We start from the raw sequence: 22473 nt of genomic DNA, 5'->3' as shown, positions 1-22473 counted from the left end.
ACTGTACTTTCAAGTGTTTAGAAAAATAATGTTCTTAATTGACCAATCCCCTTGATTCTGTTACTAGTCCAACATTAGTTCTGGAATGTGTGGTTGTCAAGCTAGCCGTTAGGATTTTATCTGTTACAATATGTGCTGTTATGGTAGTTTCAGAGTGTAAAAAGTAAGTGGATCAGTTTACCCCGAGCTGGTTCACTTTACCCCCTTGATTTTTCTGGTCTGTCTCAGTTTACCCCTAAGCTGGGGTAAAGTGAGACACAAGACCACTTTTTTTAAAACAATCATATTTTCACTGCTCTTCGTACTGAATACATTCTGGTAATTTCCATAGCTAGGAAACATCCTGAATTAATGGGAAATGTGTAAATTTCACTGATATATCATTTTAGCTCGCTTAGAGGGGAGCAAATGTAAAAAATGTCTCACTTTACCCCACTCTCCCCTACTGTAGACACAGAAATCTAATATGACGTTAAATCTTTGTCATTTTTATGACACTTGTTTCCAAAATTCTACAAATGTAAATGAATTGATCAAACACTGCCTTCAGGTGTGCAGACAATTAGGTGCTTAATTGTAACCAATCAATTGTATTGACATCATTTAGTAATATTTGGTACCATTCATTGTGTTCCCTGTTTGAATCAATGTATTTTGTGCCGTCTTGTGACACTGACTGTAAAATGTGTTTTGATTGATCTAAATAGGATAAAGGGTTGAAAACGTAGTGTCATGATTCACAGAGAACGGGACCCAAGTGCATACATACATATATCTGTTTGCGCAATCATTCCATCAGTAGGGTTAATGTCACAAGGTGACGATCTTTCAGGGCGGAACCAAAAGTTGAGGAAGTTTGGTTCCGCCCGGATGTTTCCGTCCAGACCGGAGAACAGGAACACCGGACATCCGGCAGCTTTGCGAAGGCTGTAATCAGCCGATTGTTTACAGCTGTGCATAGTTAAAGAGATGGCCGGGTAATTGGACAACTAGAGTACATGGGGGAGTATAAAAAGCACAGTTAGATCACAGTTAAGAGGTGGTGTGTGCTGAGGAACGGAGCTGTGCTCGTTGCTAGACGTGGTGGCTGTCTATATTTCTCTCTCCATTTCTCTCTCTCTCGTTGAAGTCTGCGGTGGACCTGCTAGAGTAGAAAGGAAAATCCTATGGGTAAACGGAACTGTGATCTAACCAGCACTTTTGAAGGGGCAAAGCAGGAAGAAAATTGACTTTGTTGTACAACATAAACAAAGGCTATCCGCTGTGAGTATACATTTTGGTGTGGAGCTACTTGCAGAAATTAACCTGTGAAATCGTTTTGGAAACCTCCAGCAGGAGGAGGGCGGCCCTACCCCTAAGACAGCGTGGTGGGCGAGCCGTTAGGAGTGTAAATCTAAGCAGCCACTGCACGAAACATTATTCTGGTCATATTTCCATCGCCCTTATCTCAGCCCAAGCGAAGTGGAGGATGCCGGGCGTTTTCCTTGTGTGTACACTTGTAGTGTGGTGAGTGAGACTTTGCAATTAATAAGCTTTTCACGTTGGAGTGGTGCTGTGTATTTGCTGTGGGTTGCTGCGTGTCTTGTCAGAAGAAGGCCCGCGTCATCCATTCGTCTACTGGGCAGAGGACGGAGAGGCTAACGACCTCAGAATTTACCGCTATCATACGCAGTGTGCTGTTTTGGAGTGCGAAGGGACGCAGACCAAGAGCTGTCAGTGACTGTGAGTAGAGTATTGGAAATATTCGTGGTGCAAGCTTACCTGTGTCTGTCTTTGTCGCAGAGTCAGAGGCGAAAGGGTCCGCCGCCCCCGCGGTCTCTACAAAGGGGCGCCCCTGTCCAGGATTCGATCGCCCTACGGGCAGTGGAGATAGGGCAGCGCTCGGCCCGGTGAGGTGGTGTGTGACCTTCGCCCCTCTGCTGACCGACGGAGGAAAAACCATACTTACCCAGAGAGCGGTAAGCAGCAGAGCCGGTGAGAAATACTCGAAGTCCAAGTAACAGTGTCTTTGTGTCTTAGTGACCGTCTGTGGAGAGAAAGGCAAACGAGAGTGAACAATTGGAGAACAGACTGTGTAACGTGATACCTACCCGGAGAGCTGTAAGCAGCAGAGCCGGTGAGAAATACCCGAAGTCCAAGTAACAGTGTCTTTGTGTCTTAGTGACCGCCTGTGGAGAGAAAGGCAAACGAGAGTGAACAATTGGAGAACAGACTGTGTAACGTGATACCTACCCAGAGAGCTGTACGCAGCAGAGCCGGTGAGAAATACTTGAAGTCCAAGTAACAGTGTCTTTGTGTCCTAGTGGCCGCCTGTGGAGAGAAAGGAAAACGAGAGTGAACAATTGGAGAACAGACTGTGTAACGTGATACCTACCCAGAGAGCTGTAAGCAGCAGAGCCGGTGAGAAAATACCTGAAGTCCAAGTAACAGTGTCTTTGTGTCCTAGTGGCCGCCTGTGGAGAGAAAGGAAAACGAGAGTGGACAATTGGAGAACAGACTGTGTACCGTGATACCTACCCAGAGAGCTGTAAGCAGCAGAGCCGGTGAGAAATACCCAAAGTCCAAGCTAACAGTGTTTTTGTGTCGCAGTGACCACCTGTGGGGCACAAGGAGAACGAGGGTGGACGTACGACAGGGAACGTAAAGGCACGCGGGGCGAGGACCCCCTGCCGACCCGAGGAAAGGTACACAGACAGTGGAAAAATCTCCTTACCAGTCACACTGAACTTATTCTGCCTCCAGGAAAGAAGAAGGAGGGCGCCACGGTTAGCAGGGTCCAGGCCGGAGCCTGACGTTTCCCCTTTTCCCCCGGCTTATGGTGGTTTGCACCCCTGTTGCCCTTGCCCCTGTCTGCCCGTGGCGGCAGTCTCCCTGGAGGGAGGAGAAGATGCCCATTAGTTTTAATTTCCCCTTCCCCATTCCCCAGTTCTTTTAAATATTTAAACTCAATAAAGCTTGTTTTATATTTTACTTACCTGGTTCCGTGTTTGTCTGGTCATTGGGTTGGCTTTGGGGACCTCCTCGAGGTGGGAGTTGAGAAGGGGCGTGGCTTTAGCCTAACATAGCCAGCCCCTGGTGGTGACAGATTTTGGCGTAGTCGGCAGGATCCCACCTCGAGTTGAGTAACCAAGGTCACCCAATGACTGACAACGCGGGGCCTGCAGCCCCACCCCGTGCCACGTCCATCATCATGGGAAGCCCATGGATCCAGAAATACGGAGGAGCAGAGTCGGAGGTACGACTGGCTGAATGGAAGGCCCAGTTGGAGTACTTGGCCGACTTACAGGGCCTTAGCGCCGCCCAGCGGCTCCAGTTTGTATTGAACTCCCTAGAGGGAGAAGCACGGCGAGAGGTACAAGCCGCCCCCGAAGCAATTAGAGCCACCGCCCAGACTGTGTTCCAGTTCCTTACCGAGCAATATGGTGAAGGCCTCCGTTCACAATTCTTTAATTGTAAGCAAGGCCCCCGACAACCCATTAGAGCTTTTGCCCTCCGGCTGCGGGAGCAGTTCACTCGCCTGCAGGCCCGACGAGACCATGGGCTAGGAGACGGAGAGGCCTTGTTACGCGATCAGTTCCTCTTGGGGATGAAAGAGGGCCCCGTGAGGCAAAGTCTAAGGGTCCAGTTTCGGAGGGACCCTGGGCTTACGTTTGAAGACCTAAAGAAGGAGGCGCTGGCCCTGGAGGGTGACGAGGTCGAAGTAAGTGAAACCCCCGTATGTGCAGTCGTAAGTGGAAATACAGCAGCACCGCCTGAACACACCGATTGGAAGCAAGCCCTGAAAGTAGAGTTGTTGAAAGACGTCCGAGAGCAGATGTCGGAACTATCTAAAACCCTCCTGGGAGAACTTCGCCAAGGTAGGGCGCGAGAGGAACCGAGGCCGGCACCCCGAGAGCGAGTCTACTCTGAGAGGGGCCGAGAGCCACCGGGACGCCCGAACCGTTTTAACCGGCCCCGCTTCGAATGGGATGACCAGGGGCGGCCAATCTGCAATCGTTGTGGAGAACCAGGGCATTATAGCCGTCAGTGTGGGCCTCGCAGGGCGTCGGAAGGGGGTTTTTTGTAGATCCCCTACATTGGCTACCGGCTGACGGACTTAGAAGTTCACGGGGTGTTAGTCCCCCAGAAAGGGGTGATCATCGTGGAAGACAGGTGTTTGGGTGTCCATAGAGCCCTATTAGGTATGAACGTTCTCTCCGAGTGTTGGGAGGAGTTATTTCGGGCTAAGCCCGGCCCTAGGATCTCCCCTGTCGAGAGGCCCCTATGGGAGCGAGTTGTCGCCGACTGTCGTCGGGTCCAGATGACCCAGGTCCGCAGAGGCCGGGAAGAGGTAGGGAGAGTGATGTGTCGCTTTGCTTTATCTATCCCCCCTAGGAGTGAGGCCGTGGTGTGGGTGAGAGTGGCCCCCCGAGGAGTTGGCCCCGAAGAGTGGGTATTGGTTGAACCCCACGCCGATTGCCCCCAAGTGGAAGTAGCACGAGGCCTAGCGGCGGTCCACCGGGGGAGGGTCCCTGTAAAGGTTCGAAATGACCACCCCTATCCAGTACACTTACACCGACACCAGCGGCTGGCCCGACTAACGGGGGTTGCACCCCATCAGGTGAGGGAGGAGAGAGATGTTAGTTTCCGTCAGGTGTGCCCCACTGTCATCGAGGTGGCCCTGACACAGATGGAAGCCCCTTCGAACAACGGGGAGAGGGACGTGCCGAGGCACCTGGCAGGTGAGTCCCTGCAAGGGGAAAAGTTGGAACAGGCGCAGACACAAAGACTCCAAGCCCTCCTTCAGAAATGGCAACATGTGTTTGCAAGACACGAGGAGGATTACGGATGCACTACGGTGGTGGAACATCATATTCCGACTGGAGATGCAGGACCGAGTAGGGAGAGGTATCGGCCGATCCCACCCACCTTGTATACAGAGGTACGCTCGCTATTGCAAGGCATGCTGGGGCGGGGCATCGTCCGGGAAAGCAGTAGCCCATGGGCAGCCCCCATCGTGCTTGTGCAGAAAAAGTCGGGAGCTTGGAGGTTTTGTGTGGACTATCGTAAGCTCAACCTGGTGACCAAAAAAGATGCTTTTCCCCTACCCCGGATCGAAGACTCCCTTGCCGGTCTCACGCGGTCTGCATGGTACTCCACTCTGGATCTGGCCAGTGGGTATTGGCAGGTGCCAGTGGCCGAGGCCGATAGGGAGAAGACCGCCTTCACGACCCCGTTTGGATTATTCGAGTGGGAACGGATGCCCTTCGGGCTCTGTAACGCCCCAGCCACGTTCCAACGCCTGATGCAGCGCTGTCTTGGAGGTCAGTTAATGGAGTCAGTCTTGGTATATTTAGATGATGTAATTGTGTACTCCCCAGATTTCGACTCCCACCTCCGACACCTCGAAGAGGTTTTCCAGGCGATGGAGAAATATGGGCTGAAGCTGCAACCCGATAATGCCATCTGTTGAGGCGAGAAGTCCAGTTCCTGGGTCACGTGGTCAGCGCTGCTGGGGTGGCCGTAGACCCTGGGAAAGTCTCTGCGGTAAGAGATTGGAGTGCACCCAAGACTGTGAGGCAAGTACGGTCATTTCTAGGGTTTGTGGGATACTACAGACGGTTCATAAAAGATTTTTCAAAGATTGCTAAGCCACTTAACCAGCTGCTGGTCGGTACAGGGCGGAACCGGGGACGGGGGTCACCCCCTATTGACTGGGATGAGTCCTGTGAGGGGGCATTTCAGAGATTGAAACAGGAATTGTTACAGGCTCCTATCTTGGCCTATGCAGACTTTACTCAACCATTTATCTTGTATACAGACGCTAGCAACCTGGGGTTGGGAGCGGTCTTGGCCCAACGACAAGCGGGAACAGAACGGGTGATCGCCTACGCAAGCCGAAGCCTCCACCCAGCCGAGAGGAACGATGCAAACTACAGCTCATTCAAACTGGAACTGTTGGCCCTGAAGTGGGCCCTGAGCGAGAAGTTTAAGGACTACCTCTGGGGTGCTAAGGTAAAGGTGATTACGGACAATAATCCTTTGGTGCATTTACAGACAGCGAAGTTGGGAGCTGTGGAGCAGCGCTGGGTGGCACAACTTGCAAATTTTGATTATCAACTGCAGTATCGGCCTGGGCGAGAGCACACAAATGCGGATGTCTTGTCCCGACTACCAGAGGTGGACAACCCCGGTTGCCGGGAGGGCCAGGAAGAAGAAAGCCAGAGGGAAGGGTATCTGATAGGGGCCGTGGAGGCACCAGGAGGCCAGCAGGAGGCGGTACCGGGGAACTGGGGCTGGGACCCCTGTCGGTGGAAAGCGCGGCAGGCCCAAGATCAGGATGTGTGTCAGGTGAAGATGTGGGTGGAGCAGGGCCGACGGCCAACGTCGTCTGAGCGACTGACACAGACAGAGATGGGAAAAAGACTGCTGGGACAGTGGGACAAGTTGGAACTACAAGAAGGGGTGCTTTGCCGAAAGGTTAGTGACCCGAAGCTGGGCGAGGAGGTGCGCCAGATCGTGGTGCCCGCCGAACAAGCAGCAGCCTTGGTGTCCGCCTACCATGATCAGCTGGGGCACCAGGGACAAGAACGAACAGTATCTCTGTTGCGCAGGTTTTTCTACTGGCCGGGGCTGGAAGCATCAGTACGCAGCTTGGTCCAAGCGTGCCCCAGGTGTATGTTGTTCAAATCTCGACGAGAGGTTCGAGCGCCGATGGTGCCCATCCATGCCAAAGCCCCCCTCCACATCATGGCGATGGATTTCCTGACACTGGGCCGGCCGCAGGACCGCTATCCGAACATCTTAGTGATCACCGACCTGTTCACAAAATATGCATGGGCTGTTCCCACCCTTGATCAGACGGCAAACACCACCGCAACGGTTCTATGGCGGCACGTCTTCCAAACGTTCGGATGTCCAGAGTTCTTACACTCAGACCAAGGGGCCAATTTCGAATCGAAGGTGATCCGAGAATTATGCCAGCTGTATGGGTGCACTAAGACCCATACGACGTCGTATCACCCTCAAGGAAACGGCTGCTGTGAGAGGTTTAATCAGACCCTGTTGGGGCTCTTAGGGACCCTGGATCAACGGAAGCAGAGCGATTGGGTGAGTGCTCTACCGAACCTTTTACAAGCCTATAATAACAGCGTTCATAGTACGACGGGGTATGCCCCCACTTATCTGATGTTCGGCAGACATGTGCGGATGCCCACGGACCTGGTCTTGGGAGTGGCTGCTGGCCAGGAGGAAGGGAGTGTGACGGAATGGGTGGGGCGCCACCACCAACGGCTGCACTTTGCCTACGAACAGGTATCCCAGAAGATACGGGCCACGGGGGAAAAAAACAAGCGGTTGTATGACCGGACGGCCCGGGACGCCCCCTTGTTACCAGGAGAGAGAGTCTTAGTACGAGACAATCGGCGGCAAGGCAAAGGGAAGTTGAGTGACCGTTGGGAGACCACCCCGTACGTAGTCTGCAGGCAACAAAGACCGGGACAGCCGGTGTATACCATCCGGCCGGAAGGGAAGGCCGGCCCTGAACGTGTGGTACACCGAAACATGATTCGCCCTTGCCCAAATTATCCCGAGGTCGCGAAAGAGGTAGTCACGGAACCGGCACCGACGGCCCCCTGGATGGAAGGATGGGCTGTGGTACCCGGCCTACCCGTGGTGGCACCACCCCCGGCTGCCCCAGGAGAGCCAGAGCTAGCACCTGAGCCAGTTGAACCCCCGGCCGCCCAGAGACAACCAGAGCCAGTACCAGAGCCAGCCGAACCCCCGGCCGCCCAGAGACAACCTGAGGTTGTGCCCGAGCCCGCTGAACCTGACTCCCCTGTGAGGCGCTCCCAACGGGAGAATCGAGGCCGACCCCCTTCCCGTTACGGTGAGTGGACTACTCGAAGGCATTCCAGGGACTAGAATGCATTGGCAGGGGAGGATGTCACAAGGTGACGATCTTTCAGGGCGGAACCAAAAGTTGAGGAAGTTTGGTTCCGCCCGGATGTTTCCGTCCAGACCGGAGAACAGGAACACCGGACATCCGGCAGCTTTGCGAAGGCTGTAATCAGCCGATTGTTTACAGCTGTGCATAGTTAAAGAGATCGCCGGGTAATTGGACAACTAGAGTACATGGGGGAGTATAAAAAGCACAGTTAGATCACAGTTAAGAGGTGGTGTGTGCTGAGGAACGGAGCTGTGCTCGTTGCTAGACGTGGTGGCTGTCTATATTTCTCTCTCCATTTCTCTCTCTCTCGTTGAAGTCTGCGGTGGACCTGCTAGAGTAGAAAGGAAAATCCTATGGGTAAACGGAACTGTGATCTAACCAGCACTTTTGAAGGGGCAAAGCAGGAAGAAAATTGACTTTGTTGTACAACATAAACAAAGGCTATCCGCTGTGAGTATACATTTTGGTGTGGAGCTACTTGCAGAAATTAACCTGTGAAATCGTTTTGGAAACCTCCAGCAGGAGGAGGGCGGCCCTACCCCTAAGACAGCGTGGTGGGCGAGCCGTTAGGAGCGTAAATCTAAGCAGCCACTGCACGAAACATTATTCTGGTCATATTTCCATCGCCCTTATCTCAGCCCAAGCGAAGTGGAGGATGCCGGGCGTTTTCCTTGTGTGTACACTTGTAGTGTGGTGAGTGAGACTTTGCAATTAATAAGCTTTTCACGTTGGAGTGGTGCTGTGTATTTGCTGTGGGTTGCTGCGTGTCTTGTCAGAAGAAGGCCCGCGTCATCCATTCGTCTACTGGGCAGAGGACGGAGAGGCTAACGACCTCAGAATTTACCGCTATCATACGCAGTGTGCTGTTTTGGAGTGCGAAGGGACGCAGACCAAGAGCTGTCAGTGACTGTGAGTAGAGTATTGGAAATATTCGTGGTGCAAGCTTACCTGTGTCTGTCTTTGTCGCAGAGTCAGAGGCGAAAGGGTCCGCCGCCCCCGCGGTCTCTACAAAGGGGCGCCCCTGTCCAGGATTCGATCGCCCTACGGGCAGTGGAGATAGGGCAGCGCTCGGCCCGGTGAGGTGGTGTGTGACCTTCGCCCCTCTGCTGACCGACGGAGGAAAAACCATACTTACCCAGAGAGCGGTAAGCAGCAGAGCCGGTGAGAAATACTCGAAGTCCAAGTAACAGTGTCTTTGTGTCTTAGTGACCGTCTGTGGAGAGAAAGGCAAACGAGAGTGAACAATTGGAGAACAGACTGTGTAACGTGATACCTACCCGGAGAGCTGTAAGCAGCAGAGCCGGTGAGAAATACCCGAAGTCCAAGTAACAGTGTCTTTGTGTCTTAGTGACCGCCTGTGGAGAGAAAGGCAAACGAGAGTGAACAATTGGAGAACAGACTGTGTAACGTGATACCTACCCAGAGAGCTGTACGCAGCAGAGCCGGTGAGAAATACTTGAAGTCCAAGTAACAGTGTCTTTGTGTCCTAGTGGCCGCCTGTGGAGAGAAAGGAAAACGAGAGTGAACAATTGGAGAACAGACTGTGTAACGTGATACCTACCCAGAGAGCTGTAAGCAGCAGAGCCGGTGAGAAAATACCTGAAGTCCAAGTAACAGTGTCTTTGTGTCCTAGTGGCCGCCTGTGGAGAGAAAGGAAAACGAGAGTGGACAATTGGAGAACAGACTGTGTACCGTGATACCTACCCAGAGAGCTGTAAGCAGCAGAGCCGGTGAGAAATACCCAAAGTCCAAGCTAACAGTGTTTTTGTGTCGCAGTGACCACCTGTGGGGCACAAGGAGAACGAGGGTGGACGTACGACAGGGAACGTAAAGGCACGCGGGGCGAGGACCCCCTGCCGACCCGAGGAAAGGTACACAGACAGTGGAAAAATCTCCTTACCAGTCACACTGAAATTATTCTGCCTCCAGGAAAGAAGAAGGAGGGCGCCACGGTTAGCAGGGTCCAGGCCGGAGCCTGACGTTTCCCCTTTTCCCCCGGCTTATGGTGGTTTGCACCCCTGTTGCCCTTGCCCCTGTCTGCCCGTGGCGGCAGTCTCCCTGGAGGGAGGAGAAGATGCCCATTAGTTTTAATTTCCCCTTCCCCATTCCCCAGTTCTTTTAAATATTTAAACTCAATAAAGCTTGTTTTATATTTTACTTACCTGGTTCCGTGTTTGTCTGGTCATTGGGTTGGCTTTGGGGACCTCCTCGAGGTGGGAGTTGAGAAGGGGCGTGGCTTTAGCCTAACATAGCCAGCACCTGGTGGTGACATTAACATCAGTTTTCTCATCACTAATGTTCAGGTAAGATAGTTTAAACTTATTAGTTGTTTTGTTTATTTCTTTGATTTGGCACTGCTCACGTCCCTCTCCCTTTTGTGTCCTTGTTATTTGTTTACTTGTAAATATTGTACATACTATAAACACATTTTTACTTGTCACCATCACCCTTCACTTTAATATAATAAATTACAGTTTTTGCCACTATATATGTATGTTGTATTTCATCCTTAATACGCACGCACGCACACACACCCCAAATAAAAAAAACTAAACATTTCCTTTGTTACATCCCCCTCCACACCCCTAAATAACTGGGGTCGTAACAGCCTATTTTATGCTTAACCTAGACAATTGGATCCTTTAGTTAATTGCCAAAAGGCTATATAAAAACTGAGTACTAGATTGTCTATATGTTATTGTTAAATGAGTGTGAGTAAGAGGAAGAAGACTGAGGGTTACTTTTCATCCCAAAGTCGAACACAATAAAAATACAATGTTTTGAAAGAGAAATGTTGATGAAAAGTTGAAAAGCTTTGAGTTGAAAAAAGAAAAAAGAATAAATTAAACGAAACATGGCAGTAAACTAAACATAAAACAGATACTGTGTCCAGTCTTTGCTGTTTCATAATATGATTACAAAAAGTAATGCAGATACAGTGAACCACAACATCAACTTTGAAAGCAAAGATTGACTTAAAAATCAAAAAATTATAATTAATATTACGGCTGTGTATATTATTTTCAATAGGGGACTGAAATTATATTTATGTATTTAGTTATTACTTTCTTTAAAATATTCATCTCATTCTGTCATCACTCTATAAATAATGGTGCTAATGATTCACTGCTCGTAATCAGAAATATTTTTAGTTTTAAACCGCACCTATGTACCTGTGTAGAAACATACTGTGCTATGTTGAACCATAAGAAGTGATATAGGCATACTTTAGCACCACTTATGCTTCTACAGAGGTGCTATATGTGATATAGTGCTAAAATGGTTTCTCTATAATTAAGAGCTTTTTTGTACTCTAAGCACCATTTTTTTAGAGTAATATAAACAATATAAAAAGTAAATTATCTTATCATTATGATGACACACATTTACTCTGCATTATATATAAGTAAACCACTTTGACCACATCCTGAGATCTCAAACCACCTCATACACCTAAAATAAACCACGCGCAATAACCCTACAACTATATTTACCATTTTATTGAATCAGATCTGAAGCATTATCTCTAATATTTAAATATTTTTTTATATTCCAGTTACACTGTGATGTCTTTTTGTGGAGTCTTTTGGTAAGACACATCATGGTTGTACATAAGAGGTAAACTTTATTATTTAATAATTGCAATCATAAATTGCAATACAAACCTAATATGCATTTTCATGGCCCATTGAAGTGTTCTTAATACTTTAGATAGTTAATGTCTTACCTTAACATTTACTTTTGAACAGAATGTGTGTTTAAGATGATACAGGAAGTACTGGATTAGTACATCTGATATCAGTAGCAGTGACTTCACACATCACAGTTTCACATCATTTCAAATCATCAGCAGTTGCTTCAGTACAGAATCTTCAGGATCCATGAATGAGACATTTTAACAATCTGCTTTCAGCACAAATATCACACTGGTTACACCAATTTTCTAATTTCTGGTAAGATAAGCAAAAACCGATGTTGCACTGTTTAACTTTAACTTGTTGACCTGCTGGATGCTTGCAATGTTGTTATGAAATTTGTATTACATTTGTTCAGTATAAATTCAAAATGATGAGTTACATTGTGGGGTTTAATATATGATTTTCATTTTTTCATTTATTGCATACTTACAGGTGTGTGTTTCTCCAAAGGACTGATCTTATTTTAATGAAGATGGATAAACTCATTCTTTTCATTTTTTTGTCACAAGGTTTGTTATCCTTAATTTTTTCTTTAGCATAAATGTTTTTCGCTAACAAAAGTGTGACATTTTTATTGTGCTGTGGCAATTTTAAAACATCAGTCAGATAACTGAGAGTAGATATAAATTCAAGTGCTAAATGTAGCCTTTGTTTGGTGTGTTTACAAAAAATATGTTGTAACTATAAAACTTGGAAATCATTCATTCAGAAAAAAACAATATTACAACAATATTTATAACAACAATTTAAATTGAATTGCACAAATGTATTTTATGTGAGGTAGATTTTACTGCAATTGAATGTTCACTAAATTTAACAAAATAAATACTGTATTATTTATAAAAAAAATGCTTAAATAATAAAAATACATGCAGGTTATGTTAGTGTCTCTATATGCTTTACACTATACAGTATGTTAATTTGTACTTCTCATCATGTTTGTATTGTAGGTGTTTGGTGTGGAGATTGGAACATCAGTCTGCCAGAGAAGATTGAAGCTCTGAGTGGATCCTGTGTGACCATAAACTGCAGATTTAATATTAAAAGCGAATATGACAATGGTCTCACTGACAGTGCTGCAGGAGTGTGGTATAAAGATGGGCATCAAGACATCAATATTGTGTTTAACTCCAGCAACTCCAATCTTACTTTAAAAGGGAAAATAACTGAAAAATTAAAAAGCAAGGACTGTACCACCATCTTTTATAATATTACTTCAAATCACAATGGCACTTTTAACTTTAGGATTGAGGGTAATGATGGACTGAAATGGATCTATACACAAAAATCTGTTTCAATAGATGTAATTGGTGAGTGACATGACTGAAAATTATTTTGAACTAGTACAAAACAAAAGTTTTTCTAGGCAAACAATGCAGAATGCTTAGATGAAAAATAACAAGCTGGGGTTATCTTGGGTTTTGTGACCTTCCAGAATTCATATATAAAATATCTCTGTACTTTTCAGACTCTCCTCCCAAACCCACAGTTCAGATTTTTAAGGATCAGATGGAGGTTCAGGTTCAGGAGGAGGTGTTAGAGGGGAGCTCTATGTGTCTGCGCTGCTCTGCTAAGACTCTCTGCTCCTCTTCTCCACCAACTCTCACATGGAGCTCCACTGACAGACTCCACCTCAATGAGAGCAGCAGACTACAGCTGGATCAACAGAATCAAACTGAGATCATCTCTGATCTGAACTTCACTGCTACTCACCTTCAACATGGAGTCACTTTCATCTGCACTATAATCTACCAGCTACAGCAGAGGAACACAACAGCACAGAACAACATCACATTACGTGTTCAGTGTAAGAGTATCATTTTATCATGTTTCATTGATCTTATGGACTTTTATATTCTGCTTATTTCAAATGCATCAATTTTCCTGCAAAACACATAAGCTTTAATTTCACTTTCAGATGCACCCAAAATCTCTCTCTTCAGCTGTAACAGAACTGATGTAACTGTGAGTTTGTGTGAGGCTCATGGGAATCCCTCTCCTAAAGTGGGGTGGTTTCTATCTGGATGTCCTGTCAGTAACTCTACAAACACATTCATCAGTGAGGAGCGATTGAGCAGCACAGACTTGAGGAGCTTCATTTCTCTCCATCAGTCACTTACACACACAGACACTCTGCAGTGTGTCACCATCAACACTCATGGCACTGCCAGTCATCAGATTCAACTGCTTCACTGTTCTTATGAGACAAGTAAGTTCTCTGTTTCAACCTCAGTGTCAGATTAACACAGTGTAGTGGCCTAGGGTGACCACATTTAAAGTGCCCCCCCTAAAAAAAAATATAAATATTGAAAAGTCTAGTCATTTAGGGCTCCATACTCAATATTTATTAGGATCACTGTAGCCCCTGACTGAAAATTTTAGGAGCGCAAGCAGAAAATATATCATCCTGCAATGCAATTATTCACATTTTCCCCAAAATAACTGCATTACTGAAAAATACTAAATAGACTTAACTTTATGCAGTTGCGGGACATGTCATTATGCACAATTGATGAAACATTCAGTATAGGAAGTTATGAACCAAGAATCATACACAACCCCCATAACTAATTCTAGGCATAAGATACATACATATACAATAAGTCATATATCATATTGTAATGAGATGAGTGGCATGGCAATATAAATACTTTTATCCTGCACACATTTCTCATCTTCTTTCCAGTTTTCCTCAATTGGACACTGACTTTATTCTAATCTGTAATGTTTTGGTGTTAATGTAGGCTATTCTCCCGTTCTCTTAATTTCTCTTCTGCAATGTTTATTCAAACCCGCACGGGCCCGTCTTCTTCCATTGCAAGACATTCAGCTGCGCTGCTCTGGAACTTCAGTTCGCTGCACTCGGGGGGCGGAGTTAAGAGGTTTGACTGGCAGTTTGAGCGGATCCAAAAAGATTTTGTAACAAGTTTTTTTAATACCTTTTTATTGGCTAATATATTTGTAAAACAGACAGAGAGACGTAAAGTGGGACTAATAGCATTGATTTATTAAAGAAAATAAATAAATAAAAAACACCCCCAAAAAAGGGGTTACTTTGGAGTGGAAGACCAAAAAGGGCATGTGCTCTGCACATGTTGAGCCCTACCTGTGCACGTGCCTGCCAGAAACCCTAAAAAAATCTTCTCCAAAACGATATCTTTTAAACAGATTGTAAAAAGAAGCATCACTATGTAGTGATTTTTACACCGGCACCAATTGGGTAGTATGCCAGGGCACTAGAGGTCAGATTCACCTCAAGTCTGGTGGTGGCACGTCTGCCAGCTACGGGTCAGTCTTTTCCACACTGCAAATAGGAAAGAGTCAGGTTCATTGTGTAGCCTCTTTCTTTATTTTGATAAGGCTCAACTAAGAACTCCAGGGGAGACGCACTTGACTCATCTGCACCACACACACACAAATACTGCCACCTATCACCAGCTTTAGGAAATACAGGTGTATACATGCAAAACAACTTGCCATTTTTTCACTCGGTTACATCCAAAATAACTATTTATATTTTAATTGATTTCTCAACAGGTTTCAGTCTTTTCTCTGTGCTGATTGGAGCTGCTATTGGAGCTTCAGTAATGATGATCTTGTGTGTCATTAAACATCTCTGTAAACGGTGAGAACATGACACATGTGATATAACAATCCATAGATTTTATTAAAAAAACAGTGAAGAGAACATAGACCTGCTTTACATATTAAGGATCAAAATCAATGTGAAACCAAGGGCCCTAATCTCATAATTAGATAATGGGAGTTTAATCTGGATTTCACAGACAATGTCACATATAGCATACTGTAAAAAATACTTTGCTGCCTTAAAAAATTTTGTTGAATCAACTCGGATTTACAAGTCATTTCAACGTACCTGTACTATTATTTATCTTGACTAGAGATGAGTTTTAAAAACTACAGGTGAGTTGTTATAACTTATAAATTTAAGTTGACTTTTCTCAACTATATTATATATAAGTTGTGACAACTAATCTCTGTTGACATGACTTGTAAATCTGAGTTGATTTAACAAAAAATGTTAAGGCAGCAAAGTTTTTTTTACAGTGTATTGAATGCTTTAACTGCATTCATTAAAAAGGAAAAAGCAAAAAGTGTACATTTTCTGTTTGCCAGAAGTTTGTTGAATATGTTAAAATGTCCATACAGGTAAACTTTGCTAAAACATCTGTATTCTAAATATAGCTTTAGCTTTTTTTGTTTGCAGATACAACTAGGTTTGATATTTTATGTGCAATTACAGTTCATAGTGTAACTCTTTTCAAGTGCCCAAATACCTCACTGAGACCATATATTATACATATTATTATTATAAATGCAAGAGATATTCAAGTATTGTCTGAAGTTAGTATATAAGTGATATAATTTTAACAAGAACACATTTTTCAGAAGACGGAATAGAAAACCTTCCCAGAAGAGACAAGAAGTGAGTTACAACATGCAGGCACCAAAAACAACTTCACAAGAGTCAGAAGAGCTCATGGATGCTTCTTCACTTACTGCTATATACGCTGATGTCCATCAATATTCTGCAGGAGCGTCAGAGAGCTCTACAGATGCACAGGTGATTGTTAATGCAGAAGAGCTTAAAGAAACGGTAAATCCTAAGAAATCTGATCAAGAGATGCCGTCAGACTCAGATTCTCAATTATATGCACAAGTTAAACGTCGAAACCCATAGAGGACTTGAGACTAATGTTTGTTTCACACCGCCCATACTGTACAATCAACGCTTAAGCAGGCTGTTTATAAGCACATGGGCTTTTTTGGGGATTTCCGTATGGATTTAGCCATATCCACATGCAGAGGTGTACATAGAAAAGTTTGGTATCATTTTACAGGAGGAAACCCTTTGAAATTACCGAAAAAACGGTTGAAATAATTTTATATGTTGTCTGTGTTGGATATCTTACACAAATAACAATGGAACCTTATTCTTGGGAATAAGAGCTTTCATTTGATATAAGACTTGCACATGTGTAAGAGACATGAAAAATATGATTATTGAATAATATACAAGTTCAGGGGGGTAACTTTCTTACAGTAAAAAATATCTCAAAGTGCTGCATATTTGCAGAAAATAGACATTCTAAGCTTTCAAACAGTATTTCCTATGTGGTACTGGGTCCATGTCAAACCTTTGAAAATTAAATAATACTGATTATGTTTGGGGGGGGTTCTTCTCTGTTGTTTTTTAATTGCTATCAATAAAACTTGCTTTGGAAAGAATCACACTTCCTATTTACTACATTTTTAAAAGAAGGCATGCAATGACCCACACATGATGTATACATCATATACTTTGGTTTTATAAAAAGTAATAATACATTTTGTTTATCATGTACAGATTTTTTGCTTTGTTGTACACTGTTGAATGACTATCTATCTTATGGCACTGTTTTATGCATCTTTCATTAAGATGTTCAATGTTTTAGTTTGATAAAAATAGTATTTTAAAAAAAATTGAAAATGTAAACTTTTTACCATAATAAACTTTAAAAGACTTCCAACAAAAATGTGTTTATTGGAACTATTCATCTGGACCATGTGACGTTACTGTGTGTCGTGGTTGCCATTTCTGTGTCCAGTCACAGCTGCGCGCCCTGCTTCAGTCTATGGTCACAGCAGCCACAACTACCAGATGAAGATCAATAAAACACTCCCAGGAGGTTCACAACAAGATTACAATATGCCTGGGATGTGTTGTGCTGTTGGATGTTACAACAGTCGTCAGAGGAACCCCGAACTACAATTTGATTCTATTCCAAAGGAATTAAATCGTCAGAATTAATCAGTGGTGTTAAATTAATTAAATTAATCAGTGGTGTTAAATTAATTAAATTAATCAGTGGTGTTAAATTAATCAGAAGTGACCACTAAGGATACTATAAATGCTTGCCTTATATTAAATAAATGGTGAAACATTCTCAAGTAATTAAATAATCAAGTAAACTAAGTTAATAATATATTAACAGAGAAACAAATGTGATTTATTATTAAATAAATAAATAAATATATATATATAACATTAAGTAGCAAAATGTTTTTTTGATTAACTTATACAGCTGTCACTTTAAATAGTAATGGATTCAGCAGACTTTCTTTTGTGACCCAGCAACTTATTTAAGGACTACAAAACAATAAATTATAATACATTATGTTATTGCTTCACCAGATCCTAGACAGCAGGTGCGCCAAGCAGGTTTCATGAGGACTTTAAATGTGTGTATTGTCATGAAAATTATGCTTTCGTCGGATTAAACTTAAACTTAGAAATATAGTAGAGATAATGGTTTTATGCGTACTCAGAAGATGTGATTCACGGTTAACTGTGGAGTGCAGGGTTGTTACGGTATGGATACAGCGTGCTATAGAGTGTTTTCACCTACGTCAAGTTTGGTCAGTTACCCGGATGCGCGGCCATGTTGGAGCTCATCATTGGTCAGGTGAGTAACGCAGATATGGTAAGATAGGAATGTGACTGTATTTGAATTCAGCTCGAAATTTTTCGAGCGTTTAAGTGACATGTTTAGCGTTTTCACGTGTCCATGGGACGACTTTCTTTTTCATGCCAGTTTCACGTAGCCTATTGGTTACTCAATTGTTTTTCCTATTTTCTTACCATTGTCGAAGCCGATTTTCAACAATGTAATTTACTTAATCAATTACAATTAACTAAATCAATCACAGTGCAAATATATGCTATATAAAAACTCCCCTACCTGTACTGTTGATCAACATCTTCTCCTTACAGACCACACAGCCTCGCTGTAGCTAGCTTGTTCAATATAAGACTGACATTGGTCAGTACAGTAGCCAATCTGCGTATCTAACTTGCATTGCATGTTGTATTTGTGCAAATAAACCTTTAACATTTCTTGGTTCCCTTGATTTTTCAGAACATTTTAACCAAATGCTTTCAAGTGGTGGGGACAAAATAAGACATTTCAAAAAGTGGTGCGGGACATGTCCCCAGCAGTGTAAATGACACCTATTACATCTGTCATTTTTAATTTCTGAAAATATTTAATACAGAATATGACAAATAATGCAGGATCCCAAAAGTTCAACATTTTGTTGATTTTGCGCTCTTCCGCGATTGCGAAGATTGTACAATCAGTATTTTGCCTCTGGTAAGCCCTCAATTAAACTAATAAATGTGACCATTTAGTGCATTAGGTATTGTATGCTGTGTTCACTGCCAAGGCGGACACAAATATGGCGGCGGGCATGGCCGAAGTGACGTCCTTGGTACCCATGAATAGCCTTAAAAGCAGTACTGTATGATGATGTGACTGCAGTATATCATAGGCAACAGCGCCCTCTTTTGTAGTTTTCGTTTTTTGTCAAAAGTGCAGCAGACCTCGTCCTGATGTACAAGAGACAGGCATTAAAATACTGAATTGGCAACTATTGAAACACCAAATTCATTGGTTTGAATTCCAGGAAACCCACAAAAAGAATGAGAAAACTGTGTTTCATACTGTAAGTTGTCTGGAAAAGTGGCTTGCCAAATGTAAAATTGTAATTCAGTTAGTTGGTTGCTGAACCATTTAGAAGGGCTTTAGGGTGGACTGTCAACTCTTAAATACCATGTACAAATTATGTACAAAATATTTAAAAATGAATTACTGTAAAATAGTAAATGTAAATAGTAAATTAAAAGTAATGGTTTGTGATTGGATAAGCTAGAGATTACAGAGACCGTTGCCAGGCGATCAAACACATGTAATGGATGCACGGCAGTAACATATGCACGCACGCGCACATGCATGCACACACACATGCTGAAGGTGGGATGTCGCTAATTACTTGAACAAACTCTGGTGTTTGCATTCTGTACTGCGGCAGCTCATCATATCTCTGTGTGGAGGAAAGTAATTACAGGCCTCTGTCACAGGCTGTGCATGTATTTGCTTATGGTGTGGAGTGCTGGGAATGGCAGGGTTGAGTTGAGTTCCCAGGGATCAATTTTAATTAGCGTAGGACCAGTATGAAAGATTTTATTGCATATTCTACATACAAAACATTTATATTTATAAACACAACACAGTCATGATCTTGGTGGTGTTAGTGCCATGCTCTACCAGTTGGGCAACAGGAAAGATGCTACGGTACAAACCAAATATAGGGAAAAATAGACAAGTCAAAAGAAGAAATAAATGTGCATAAATATGTCATAACAGATTAATGATTAAACAACAAGGTAAGATAAACCAAGCTCTGCTGTGGATATAGTCAGACCAAAATGGTTAAATCTATCTAGTACAGGTCAACATAAGGGGAGGTCAATCCTCCAAGAGATCTAGTATCTGCTAGTTCTTTGTTCCAAGCCTTTTTCTAACACGCTTGCCTGCCATGGGTAAGCCCAAACACTCACATGCACATACTTTATTTTACCAACATTTTGGTCAAAAGCATTTGTCAGATTTGTCAAGACACTGGGACAGCTTCTCTACATCCATTATGAATGAACTGTTTAAAAGAACACATAATTTAAAAATAAAGACAGGCTATTTGTTTTTAATTTGTGCAATATTTAAATGAAAAATGACAAATTTCAGCTGCATATTAAATGCAGGGGATGCTAACTTTAAAATTTTGCCCTTAAAGTTTTTTTCCCCCATTCAATAGTTTTTACATATAGTTTATACACCTTAAAAAAAATAAAATAAATACTGGTGTGCATCTTGAGACAACCAACTCTTTTTGTTTAAGCCATTAGAAGCCAAAGCTAATTTCTTCATTTTGTTTTATATGCAAAGATGCCCATGTAAAAATAAAAAAGCAAACAAATAACAAAAAAAGTTATTTTTAATTTATTGTTAAATGTGAATGCATGTGAATGTTTGTTTATGTAGGCTAAATTCAATTAAAAAAATATTTTAGCGTCTGAAAGAAACAAAGATGAAGCTTGCACTGACTGATACAGTTTGTTAATATGACAACAGTAATAAAAACAGGCGGATATTTAAGCGGAAATACGTATGCTGCGTGACGTGAAGGGTCTGATTGAACGGTCCGATAACGCTTTTCTTTCTTTTTTCTTTTTGCTAAACGATTTGATTCGTGCTTTTTGCATGTCTGTGTCATATCTATTGGGATATGTGTAAGTTATCTGAATGACATTGTTATTATTATGCATGTCACATAAGTTAGCAGCAGACGGTTTAAATTCAGCCACCTGAGAAAATATGAAAATGACAGTCGTCAACGTGGCCCAAAATAGCATCTACTTTCCCTCAGTGTTAAGATATTATCCCTTACATTTCCACCGGTTAAAGATTTCCTCCCTCACAATACAGTTAAAGATAACTCAAACACGTCAACAAATTCACCTTTCCAAGTCAAACCGCGATTGCACTGTAATCAGGACAACAGCGCCCCGCGGTGGTTACACGTGGGTTCGCAGGCGCGAGTTTTGGGTTTGGCCGCGGAGAGCGAGTGCCTCGCGTTGACAGGTCCGCGAGAGGGACGGACACGAGTGACAGCCGCTCTCGGACCTCCGGGTGGAGTAGCTAAAGGAAAACCACCGGAAAGGAGCTAAAGCCCATTCAAGCCCAGGTTTTCTTGAAAGCATCTCCGCCGTTGCCTGGATCCGCTGACAGGTAAGGCTTTTGTGCTTCAATTTGAAAGGTGGATGATGGGAATAACGGAACTCCCTGAGAGATTGTAAACCTCCGGAAAGGTGGGAAATACTGCATGTGGTTATGCTTCGTATTATTAATCTGTTTTTAAACCAATTGAATTGAATAAGATACTGTCGCATTTCAACTGTTGCCGAATCAGTGATGCTTATCAAAGACACGAACCTTCTCCAGGAACTAGCCTACTATAAAACAAAGTGGGCGGGTTGGTTTATTAAAATGTAAAAATTATTGAATTTAGGCGATTGTTTCTCTGTCTTTTTCCTAACAGAAATAAATATGTTTAGTAAATTGCGACTCTTGACAAAGTGTCGGCGATTGTTGTGCACGCGTAAAGGATGCTGAGGGATGCAACATCACACGCGCTAACCACGATACTCCAGCCTGAGAGGAGTAGCCTATTCACTTTGTTGGTCAGATCCTATGGTACAGCAATCGCAAAATATAACTTCCAACTTTAGATAAACGATGTCTTCTTCCTTTTATCGTACATATTATTAAAATATTAATAGTTTTGCATGCTTGTTCTATAGGTCTAGTGTAATCTGGAGCTCAGCTGTGGGGGAAATTTAAGAAGGCTTGGCTAAAAACGACACACAACACAAAGCTCACTGAATCTTGGTGATTTTAAAATCAAAACATTTCCAGATACACTAGAGTTTGTCTTTAAATATTTGTATTTACAAATACAGTAGATTTCCTTATTTTGTAACATACACCATCTACCACATTTTCATCAAACCTGAGGGGTCATTAAAGCAAATATTTTGCCAATATGCCAACCAGTTATTACATTTGGCCACTACTGCATAAACAGAGGCGAAACAGGTGCACTCCTCTAAGCACATGTGTTTCTCACGTGATAAATAAATCTGAGCAATAGCTTTGCTGTAAAACCATCTCTTACAATTATAACGGCCAACATGATAAATTATTTGTGTAAAAGCAGATTCACAGAATCAATGTCATGTTTCTCATTTGAATAACTCAGGACTTGTGTAACTTGGTAACTGAGAAAAAACATTTCTTTAACCTCAAGATTTTAGATTAAAATGTATGAAGGAGTATATTTTCAGTGCATCTCCCAATTTCCCTTTTTGCGGTTACTTAAATTATCCTGTGGCACATACATTTTTCACATTCCATTTAGTCTCTTAATTAAAGTTAAGTCATAAAACTG

At 43.3% G+C, this 22473-nt stretch overlaps 1 protein-coding gene across 1 annotated transcript in view; it reads left to right on the top strand.

Annotated features, from left to right (window-relative positions):
* Positions 1–11748: 11748 nt before the first annotated feature.
* Positions 11749–22473, top strand: part of LOC141282303 (uncharacterized) — a 36470-nt gene continuing 25745 nt past the window's right edge. Inside the window, exons 1-7 of the mRNA XM_073815020.1 lie at positions 11749–11880; positions 12058–12134; positions 12576–12935; positions 13094–13432; positions 13544–13834; positions 15163–15250; positions 16036–16243. Coding sequence (XP_073671121.1) covers positions 11813–11880; positions 12058–12134; positions 12576–12935; positions 13094–13432; positions 13544–13834; positions 15163–15250; positions 16036–16243 — 1431 coding nt within the window. The 5' untranslated portion in view covers positions 11749–11812. The remainder of the gene's footprint in view (positions 11881–12057; positions 12135–12575; positions 12936–13093; positions 13433–13543; positions 13835–15162; positions 15251–16035; positions 16244–22473) is intronic.

Source organism: Paramisgurnus dabryanus, chromosome 1, assembly GCF_030506205.2.
Source record: "Paramisgurnus dabryanus chromosome 1, PD_genome_1.1, whole genome shotgun sequence".
In the NCBI taxonomy this organism is placed as follows: Eukaryota; Metazoa; Chordata; class Actinopteri; order Cypriniformes; family Cobitidae; genus Paramisgurnus; species Paramisgurnus dabryanus.
This window is presented reverse-complemented; position numbering and strand designations above follow the sequence as displayed.